General features: G+C 36.0%; 2 protein-coding genes across 6 annotated transcripts in view; one reads left to right on the top strand and one right to left on the bottom strand.

Annotated features, from left to right (window-relative positions):
• The first annotated feature begins 2,496 nt into the window (after positions 1-2,496).
• Positions 2,497-3,767, top strand: rcvrna (recoverin a). The gene is made up of 3 exons (XM_026325601.1): positions 2,497-2,898; positions 3,457-3,568; positions 3,649-3,767. Exons 1-3 carry the CDS (start codon positions 2,518-2,520, stop codon positions 3,765-3,767), a joined length of 612 nt encoding a protein of 203 aa, XP_026181386.1. The 5' UTR covers positions 2,497-2,517.
• Positions 3,768-7,153: 3,386 nt separating this feature from the next.
• The window catches only part of gas7a (growth arrest-specific 7a), a 29,185-nt gene continuing 25,417 nt past the window's right edge, over positions 7,154-10,921 (bottom strand). For 3 of the 5 annotated variants that reach the window (XM_026325888.1, XM_026325886.1, XM_026325885.1), the window contains 3 exons: positions 9,234-9,313; positions 9,032-9,130; positions 8,452-8,565 (listed from right to left, as the gene is read on the bottom strand). In XM_026325888.1, the coding sequence (XP_026181673.1) occupies positions 8,452-8,565; positions 9,032-9,130; positions 9,234-9,313 (293 nt within the window). Of the gene's footprint in view, positions 8,566-9,031; positions 9,131-9,233; positions 9,314-10,921 lie in introns of all 5 variants that reach the window. The other 2 variants (XM_026325889.1, XM_026325890.1) reach the window with 1 other exon arrangement.

The raw sequence follows: 10,921 nt of genomic DNA, 5'->3' as shown, positions 1-10,921 counted from the left end.
GACCAAATCAAAATAGGATATCTTAACTATTGAATATTCAATAGTTGACAGTCAGAAACCAAAACTTTATCTCTGTGAGCACATTAGCTTGCAGATGTTAACATAGCCTGATGTCAGCATAGCATACCACTGCTGTGCTAATATCAGTATAGACTCTCAAATGTAGCCTGAAGAAAATATGAAAATGATGGTACTCTTCCTTTTTAAATATGACAGCAGCATTTGAGTGGACAAGCTGAAGCCACCATAATTCCCCTGAATACAAAGAGATTATTCGGAAGATTAGCTTCCATGTAATAAAATGTAAACACCGGCCGAATACATCCTGTGTTACAATAGATTAAGTAGTAAGCCTGTTGTACAGTGAATATTTCCTAGACTCATCCCATTTTAAATACCTGTCGGCAGGGGGAACTCATTTTGAGAAAAGTTGTAATATCAGAGGACTACTGGCAGATGTGGGATTTGAATGCCTGCCTATTCCCGAGGTAGTCAGTGCATTTTATGACCAAACATAATGTTATGTAAAAGCACATAATCATATCCTAATGACTAAAGAATGAATTGGAGTTTTGTAATCTGATTTGGCAGAGAAAGATATGAAGAGTTTCAGATAGATGCTCCCAGATTATATTCAGTGATTGGAGAGAAAAATAAAATTACAGATAACTATAGAGTAGTAAAATATTCCAAATAAATATACATGATCTGTCACTTTAAAGTCCTCAAATGTACTGTTGATAATAATGAACCCTATGTCACTCTGTTTATTGATTGATTAAGCAGTGGTCTTTTGGTCCCTGACAATATCGGTCTCACACACATCTTGCAATATACTGAGGGTCCTATTTTTAAAAACATTAATTTGGTCTAACTTTTTCATCAAACAACACGTTGGTATTATTTCATGTTTTTGTATAATATCCTCCCAGAGATAAGGATCCAAAGTTAACTTAATAATAAGAATATTCTGTAATTAACACAAAGGTTTAGACTTTTTGACATCAGCATCATATCAACATCATTTGTTGATGTCATAGATATGAATTATTATTGTATGAATTATAACAAGTGCACATTATATGGTCAGAGGTTTGTGAATGTTATGTACTGTAGTCTATCACTATATCATGTGAAGCATTTCTTTTCATGCTGCTAAAACATATTCAAAGCAAATGTTATGAAGCGCGTCCTGTTTTAGGCAATTCATATAATTATATAAGCAAATTTAATAGTAAGTTAATGTTTTACAAAGCAAATTTGTGTATATATACACCATGTTAAAAAATGCATAAATATAGCAGACCATGGTTGAAAATAAACCTACAAGATACACATCCACATCTAAGTACAATGTAATAAATGACTTGAATAAAGAAATAAGAAATCTTTAAAACTTTGTCAATTCACACCACATTTATGTATCCTAATTCTTTAATTGCCTTCACTTGCTGTGGTTTTGGCACCACTGCAGCAGATGGCCTTGTAATCTGGCCTGAGACTATTATACTGGATACACAGATAATCTCATCCTATTGTGGAAAAGCAGCTGTGGAGGGCTTCACGACGACCCCCAGAGCTCGACTGGCCTCATCTGAGCCCATTTTTGTTGTTTTGTTGTCCTTGTTTTCAGATCAAGACCCATGTTATCAACAGTATAAAATTATTTACAACACATTGAGGACAGTAACAATAACTGTAACAAAAATTTATTAACATACATAATTGAAAGTAAAAAATCTGCAGCAGTAGCTGCTGAGTGTTACAGTATAGGGCCCAGGATAGATCCTTGGGGAACTCATTTTAGATACAGTAACATCTCTTTTTGAGTTGCCTAGAATTTTAAGTAAAAATAATTTAGATAAACTGTGACAATAATCATCCTAATTCAAGCAACAATTTGGTATGTATTTTTCCTTCAATAAATCATTCACTTAAAAACTACACAAGAACCTTCTTGCTTGTAGTGTGGCAGTGCTAACCACCGCAGGATCATGCTGCCCATCATGAGTCTTTAACCACATTATTTTAGTTCTTTGAATTAATACATTCATATACTATTGTCACATGAATGTGGTCTGGAGTGAAATAAGATAGCATGTTACTAAATCAGCATTTTTTTATAGCACATTTATGTATATTTTGCTGTTCATGTATCATGCTCACAAATATGGCATATTACTGCAGTTTAAGCAATAAAACTACAAAGCGGTCTACAAGGTCTCCCAGATGTTGACCTTTAAAGTGTTAGCAACCTGTTGTATATAATTCTCTACTCACACCAGCAGTATTTAACTGTGTCTTCAGAAAGGTGTGACGTGGTTATCCCCTTAATCTTCAAGACAGCTGTATGGATTTAGGTAGTGAGGACCATAATCCCATTTGGCACCTTGAGGGGCTGTCACGGTGAACACAAGTGCCACAGAGGCTTTAACCCCAAACACAGGGGAGAAGACAGGCACAAGACAAGAAGTAGAGGAAGAAAAGCAAAGGATACATTTCAGCTTTGCAAGCAGAATGGGGAATACAAAGAGTAGCGCTTTATCAAAGGAGCTCCTGGAAGAACTGAAATCCAATACCAAATATTCTGAGCCTGAGCTCTGTACCTGGTACCAGTCCTTCCTGAAGGAGTGTCCCAGCGGGAAGATCAGCAAGCAGCAATTTGAAGGCATCTATGCCAGCTTCTTCCCAGACGCAGATCCCACAGCGTATGCACGGCACGTATTCAGGAGTTTTGACACCAATGCAGATGGCACTTTGGACTTCAAGGAGTACATTGTTGCTCTGCACCTCACCTCCGGGGGAAAGACCCTGCAGAAACTGGAGTGGGCCTTTGCCCTGTATGATGTGGATGGAAATGGAACCATCAGCAAAAATGAAATCCAAGAAATAGTTAAGGTATTTATACCATTTTTCATCATGCAAATAAAGTCTACACACAATCTATTACCTGTAAAGTATACTTAATAGAAACTTCTCTGTAATGACATTTTGTGACTTCTATTTGGTCTGTGACCAAAAAGCCTTTGACAATACTCATAAATGATGAACAAGATCATATTTTTGCAAAATTTCTCATTTATTTTAAAATTCTTGACTTGGAAAATAATCTACCTTATATATTTTTATTTTCCTTTCATCCTCCATAAAACAATTTCCATTCGGTAGCACTAAGTGTACAATAATCAATATAGAGAAAACTGTATATGTATATCAAACTGCTTATTTGAAGACACTCAGCGTACAAATCATATAAAAGCTCATAATCATCACGTGTTTAGCATCTTTGTTCAGTAACTGATTTAAACCAGTTACCAAAATCTTTGCTGATTAGTTGGATTATTTCAGCACCGACCAAAACCACAGATGTTTCATATTTTTTAGACTATTTATAGTTTATGTGAATAATTCATTTCGCAATAAGATCCAGCATGAAATGTGATTACTCTCATGCAGTCAATATTCAACATGATACCTGCTGATGACCAGAAGAATCTCCCTGATGATGAAAACACACCAGAGAAAAGAGCTGAAAAAATCTGGAAATTCTTTGGGAAGAAGGAAAACGGTAACTCACACTTTCATTAAGTCCCTTTCATTGGTAATAAACATTTTTAACAGCTGTTATCTGTTTTTGTGTTTTCACAGATAAAATTTCAGAGGGAGAATTCATTCAGGGTGTTATGGACAACAAGGAGATCCTGCGGCTGATACAATATGATGAACCTCAGAAAATTAAAGACAAGCTCAAAGAGAAGAAACAATAGTATACAAGTAGAAAAATGGCCCTTTGTGGTTTTGAGACTGTTTTTTTTCCTGTTTACATTCCAGTAAGATCTGGCTGCCTGTATGCTTGGCCCACCTTTCTCTCTTTTTTTGGTCTTAGCAGCCAAAGTGTTGTGTTTTTGTCCACCCAGGAAGAAAGTAGATTATTACATTTCATAATAGAGAACAAAAGCCAAGGGATTCATGAAATGGCAACTGAAGCTCTTAATTTGAAACTCAGTGTGGACCTGTATTAAATTATATTATTTTGCTTCCAAAATGCATATTATAAGATCCAAAGATCTTACTTTACCATAGAAATTACACAATATACTTTTTGGGGAAAAAGAGTCTGTTTTATGGCTAAATAACTCTGACTCCTAGATGAAACTAAAAAGTCTGTTTTATTGCCCACACGAATTACAACACGTATGGCCAAACAGTCTCCACACAGTCTTTAAACCACATATTTCAATGTATTGAATTCAATATTGACTTATTAAACTAGCTCAAGAGCTCAAACAAAGAGAAGTAGTGTCTATATATTTTTGTCACAGAAATAAGGATTGACAAGGATTAATAATTAGCAGAAATAGCATACACACAATTTGACTAAGTGCATTCAAAACTCAGGCCCTTTCAATCAACTTCAGTGTTTCTGTATTTACTTCTTAATGACTTCGCAGGGCAAGATACGGCTTATTATTCCATACACAATAGAGGTTATTTATGACCCATCCATCCTGCCTCCATGCTGCCTTTGTACTGTACTTTTTTTTTTTTTTTTTTTTTAGCATTTGGATTCATTCATTAGATTAATAGCAAGAAAATCAAGATGAGAGGAATTAGGCTCAGGTTAACAATCTGCCTGTATCAGCCAATCCTATTAGGAGCTGAAGGTCAGTTGAGATAAACAAGCTCCTTACTCAAGTGTCTAGTTTGTCTAATATGGGCATGGCATGCAGTGAAGAATACACACTGCTTAAATATAGTGCTGTGTATACATCACAGTCTAATTTAAATACAATCAAACATTGACAAACAATGACATCGCCACATCAAATTTTTTTTAGCTTTAAAATATCTTTCGGCTCGGCTACATTTTTAGTTACAGGTGGACGATCAATGAATCACTGAAATAGTTTAGAGCACAATGAATGTTTATTGTATGGCCTTTTTTCCATGTGTACAGATGTTGGTGATGAGTAGAAAAAACAATCCATCAATTTTGCTTAGATTGACTAGTTTGAAGCAAATTTGGAATCACAATTTTTTACTTAAAGGTACTTACATCAAAATTATAAAGCACTTCTTACATGATGAGCCATAAGTATCTTCTGAGTATAGAGAGATCAGCCCTATTGTGAGGGGAGGATTGGCAAGACATAGGTTATGTTATTCAAGAGGTTTGGCTGATGAGAAGCTGCTGGCAAACGTCTCTAGAAAACTTGGTATCATTTTTAATAATGCATTGTGGTACTTTTTTTGTGCTTTTATGTCTTGACTTCATGTCTAATTTTATCAATTTAATTTCTGTTATAATAAACGTAAAGGTGTATTTTATTTTATTTATTTTGCTCTCTTACATATCACAGTGTCATGTTTGGTAGACACAAGTGGCAGACAAGCAGTGACATAAAGAGTTAACAGTGAGATAACAGGAAACCAAGGCTTACTGGGAATCCAGGTGAACGGGGGACAGTGAGGCGAGCTCACATCAAACACTCCAGGGGAAACAGATGAAAGACAGTGAATCTGTATTCAGCTACACACAGGGATAATGACTGGCATGCTAAGACATGGAAGCACAACAGATGATCTGGCAGGGAAAACAGGGACAACACACAGGTATAGTAGGGAGTCCAGCACTGGGTAATGAGGGAATAAAAGGCAGCTGTGGATGATACAATCAGAGGGAAAGGCAGGGGATATCTGGAGACTGGATGAGGAATAACAATTCACAAAAAAGTCTGGAAAACAACGGGGCCTGGACTAGAATTGTGACATAAGGCTCACAGGAGGCCGAGAGTGAGAAGACTGGCATGAAAATCAAGAACAAATGCAAATGGAACTGGCAAAAAAAAAGATGAATATAAAAAACAGGCAGGTAAAAACAAGTAATGCTGGAAAGCTATGGTTGTGATGTCACAATAGACAATCCAGGCTGTGCAGGTAGATATGGACCACGATATTTACTGTGGAGTTACTGGGGAAATAAGATGGGTGGGAAACTCATGTTCCCCGAGAGCCACTGCTTGTTTTCCAACTATCGCTGCACTACCCACAGCTGATTACCTGGATCAGGTGTGTCCACCCAGTCTGAAGCTGGAAAACACCATCAGATCAGGGTGGAGTCGGGGAGGACAAAGTGAATTGGTATCTTCCAGTTCCAGTAATCAGCATCTGGCTGAAGGTAACAAACTCCATCTAACACTTCAAATAATTGACTAACGTGTTATATCTCATTAGTTTAATCTGTACATCATCTCAGGGAAAACAGACTTTTGCACAGATGAAATAAATGGTATGTACCAACAGTTATAGCATACAGGGTGATACAACTTCAGTGCTTTGCAAAATAAAAGAATAATCACATTTTTATCCTTTTTCAGTTCATATAAAAGTATTTATGATATTATTTATGATTTTGAAAGCATCCCCACCTATACAATCAAGCTTTCTCTTCAGACTTGTTCAAATATACTGCATAGTTGAACTAAAGCCGCTTTGGCCTAGCTTAATACACGGTCAGAATACACAGTGTATCAGTGTCTCCACCTGCCTTACTTTTTCTTCCAATCTGTACTGGACTGGATCCAAGCCAGGCCAAAAGGTCAAAAGTTTCAGCTGGGGGTCAGGTTTTCCTCTGTTCCTCCGAATGCAGTTACATAACAACACACCATGATTTAATTTTCAAAGAGGAGATTTATTTTGGACAATGCATTCCACAGTACACTGTCTGGACAGAGGTCACCTATGATCAAACATCGGATTTAAAACATTGGATTTAATGCACGCTATGAAAATGTTCATCACAGAAGGGCAGTTAACGCAACAATTACGTCATCATGAAGTCATCAAATCTTGTCAAGAACATTTAGTTTGAACATAATAACTCTTTACATTTAATGCACAACATTGACACACACTGATAAAACTTCTACGACAGATATGCTATTTAAAACCTGCAAATGAAGCCGTTCAGGTTCAAACCAATGTCTGAACCCAGTTCAACTGAGATGACTTCATTTAATTTACCACAAATGATCAACGTGTCGGTAATAAGGCAGCTAAGCATTTATTTGTTTTTTTCATAGCATTTTTTTCGTGCCTGGCACTTGGATTCAGATTACAATGCGAATTTCACCGGATTCATCTTATTAAAAAAAAAAAAAAAAAGAAAGGAAACATTCCACAGAAAGGAAACATTCAAATAAATCCAGAGCACAGAGACTACATCAAAATGTAAAGACAGAGACAGACGTACATGTAGACACGGACACACTGTACATGCAGTCTTTGATGAAATGTGCTTCATTTGCTTTTGTGCAACTGCCAAGAGCTGGTTGGCTTTAGCTTCACTGGCTCATCCATATCAATAACTCACTACCTTATCTTTGTTGTATTCTGCTGAATTTAGTTTTGTGCTGCATGTCGCCCCTTTTACCAAACACCTTCATAAAGATATCCTTTGTACATTTACCAATATAAAACAAACAACATTGTACAGTACAAACACTTCATCAGCCCAAAGACCTTGGGCTTGTTAAACATCTGACAACAAAATACATCTAGCCTGTATGTACAAATGTACACTGACGCAGAGTAGAATATATCAAGGACATTCCAGGTATATAACCGTTAGGCACTAAAAGGTGTTTCAGTGTAATTTGGACCACCTTTTCCCTCCAAACTGATCCAAAATAGACCCTGGCCTAAATCTGATCGACCACACGTTGGGACTTGTGGCGAGCATAATCAAATTCACGTTCCAAAACACTGTGTACGTGTGTATGTATGTAACATCTGAGGTTACTTGATATTAACGCTGTGCACGTGAATTCCATTTTTTTTTTTTTTTCTTTTTGGAGAAATCTCTTACAAGATACAGAATACCTTACCAGAATACCTGTAAACTCAACAACCGATACCAAAACAACCATTATGGTTCCACAGATTGTGCAGCTCTCCATATACAGAAAAAGCAAGATATTCAAAACATGCATTTCCACCAAAATGACCTGGCAAAATATGAAAATATATCATATCCCTTCTAAGATCTTGATATGCTTCAGTATCTGTATCTAAAATAAAGGTAATATTGATAATCAGACTTTTGCTTGATTTACTGAAACTGTAAGTGTTGATTGAAGCTAAACTAAAAGATTCAAAATACATATATTTTTAATAGTCTCAACTTTACAACAGGTAAACAGCAGAGTATGTTAAATGGCATTCAATAAGCTAATGTTGATTATGATAGGGTTTAAATTTAGAAGGAACATGCTGGTACTTTTATCCGTTACTGTTTCCTGAACCTTTCCTCCTGTTATTCCCGTCAGAGAGATGACGAGCAGACCTCAGGAGTCTCAACATGCACTGTCCCCTGTTATCACAAGTGTTCTGGGACTTTGTGGACGTGTTGTAATACTGAAGACAGAACAGCTGATCCCAGGTCAGGATGGTCTATATGTCCATATCCACAGGTCGAACCTCGCCGGTTTTATTCTCCTTCACCCACAGCTCTCTGTCTTTGGCTGGGTCCACGTTCTGGAGCAGCTGGTCGACTGGCTCCACCGTCTACAAATGCATAAACAGTAACATAACCCCATTACATATCAGCATATGTTCAGTTCATTTATTATTATTTGTCGACAGGTCAGATACAGTGTAGAGTAGGGAAAGTGACATCAGCTGAAAGCACATTTGGTTGATTTGTCCGTCTAAACCAAAAGTTTTCAGCAATGACTTTGGCATGAATATTCATGGGTTCAGAGGAACAGTCAGACATTTGGAGAAATATGCTTATTTTTCTTTTCCTCTAGCAACACATCTAACCTCTACATCCACAAATGATTAGCCTCTTCCCCTGTTGCACATGGCACATTTGGGTCTCTAAAGCTGCCAAATGACTAAAATTGATAATATTTGTATCACTTACTTGTTATTTTAAGGCTGTTTTTTTAAAAAAAAAGAATCTAATTTTTAAATACCTATTTTCAGTAAAGACACTGTATATTTGGAGCAAATAACCAAATGAACTCACGCTCTGATTGAACATGTCTGTTTCATGTCGCAGAGTCGTGTACTGGCGTAAATGCTGCTGAATCCACTCGATCCGTTCAACCTCCAGCTTCTCTAGCTCCTGAAGTGTTAAGGAGATAAGACAAAAGAAAAAATGAAGCAAGAAGACAAACAGCAGGACAGCAGGCTTGTTTTATCTGTGTTTCAAGAGTGAGAGGTTTTACCATGCTGGTGGTGACCATTTCTTCAAACCACTTAGACTGGGTCTGGTTGTACAGATCCACACAGCGCATCAGGTCATCTCCTGAGAGCAGAGATAAATACATGAAGCAGAAGCTCAAAGAATAACAAAACTGTATGTCTATGTATCTATATCTATATATATCTATATATCTTTTTGCCAAAGTTTTTGTTGCCTTTCTAATAGCATGTACTTTGCTAATAAAGCTGATTATGTCTTTCTACTATATATTTTTTAAATCTCAGTAATTAATAGTGGTAGTTTTATCTGCATCCAGCAGAGGGCGCTCTGAAATAACTCCTCAATGATTCAAGGATGAATATGCTCAATGTCAACATCTGGATCTGTTTCTGTGGCTATTTTTAAAGTGAAGCAGAAAAACAATTACATTGAAGAAATTATTTCACTTATTACTTACTTTATGTACAGACTATCTCATTTTTAAAGACAAATTTTATATTGTTGCACCAATTTGAATCCAGTCTCTTAGGCTTGTTTTACAATCAACATGAAAAAGTTGTCTTATAACTAATAACAAACATTTTCAGTGTCAGTTAAGCACTACTACTTGCTCTGAGGCTTTAAATTATTCGGGCTTTAAATTATTCAGTGCTCCATCACTTTACTAATTATTATTCAAGGTGGACATTTCTCATAAACACTCAAACAACATCAATAATAACTTAAATAAGTTCTGTAAGCAGCAACTACCATTGCATTATACTGGGGTTAAATACATATATACATATATATATATATATATATATATATATATATATATATATATATATATATATATATATATATATATTTTCATATATATATATTTCATATATTTTCATTTACTAGTTATCATAAAAGTGTCTGTTCGTCTAGGATATTTCAGCTCCTCTGACTCTAAAACATACAGAAGCATAAAGCAGAAATAATCAGTGAAGCTTATTGAAATTCACTGTGTTAAGGTAAAAACACATCCTGCAATGAGCTGTAGTGACATTTGGCTGAACCAGGTGGTAGCGGCGGTGATCACTGATGCAGGGCTGACATCATTTGACTGTATATTATGAGCGCTATTGATTAGCGCTGTGGACTGTGACTAATCTGCTCAGTGGAAGAGAGAACGAAAAACAGATCAGTTGCCACGGCAGCTTTTCTTTACTGAAACCAATGAGGACTCATCTTCTTCCTTTTAAAATGTCAAACATGTTGTATCTCAGGTAGGATTTGTGTCTTCTGCTGTGCTTGTAAAATCACAAATCTAATTTTCTATCACTTTCAAAGAAGAATCAGTAAACCATTACCTCCAGTCACAAGCAGTAATACAAACATAAATGAATTTAAGAGACCAGTGCACAAATAATCTTGACATTTTCAGTTATGAAACATTGAAAAGCAAAAAGAATCTCTACATCTTACATTCATCTTTGAGCTGATGCACAGTCGTCACTTAAATTGGAAGTTAATTTGGTTTGGCATTGTTTGATTAGAAACTAGGATTAACACAACAGAATAAAGTAATTCACTGTATGCCAGTTAGTCTCTTGCCAGAGTGAGGTTTTTTGTTAGGTCATTTGTTTTCTCACTGCTTAAATTTAGTGAAAATGCATTTTCACTAAATTATATTTAATAGTAATGTGTTTTAGAACCTCTGAAATACAAGAAGGATGAAAT

Source organism: Mastacembelus armatus, chromosome 8 (assembly GCF_900324485.2).
Source record: "Mastacembelus armatus chromosome 8, fMasArm1.2, whole genome shotgun sequence".
Lineage (NCBI taxonomy): Eukaryota > Metazoa > Chordata > Actinopteri > Synbranchiformes > Mastacembelidae > Mastacembelus > Mastacembelus armatus.
The sequence above is the reverse complement of the archived record's forward strand: the minus strand, read 5'-3'. Positions and strand labels throughout refer to the sequence as shown.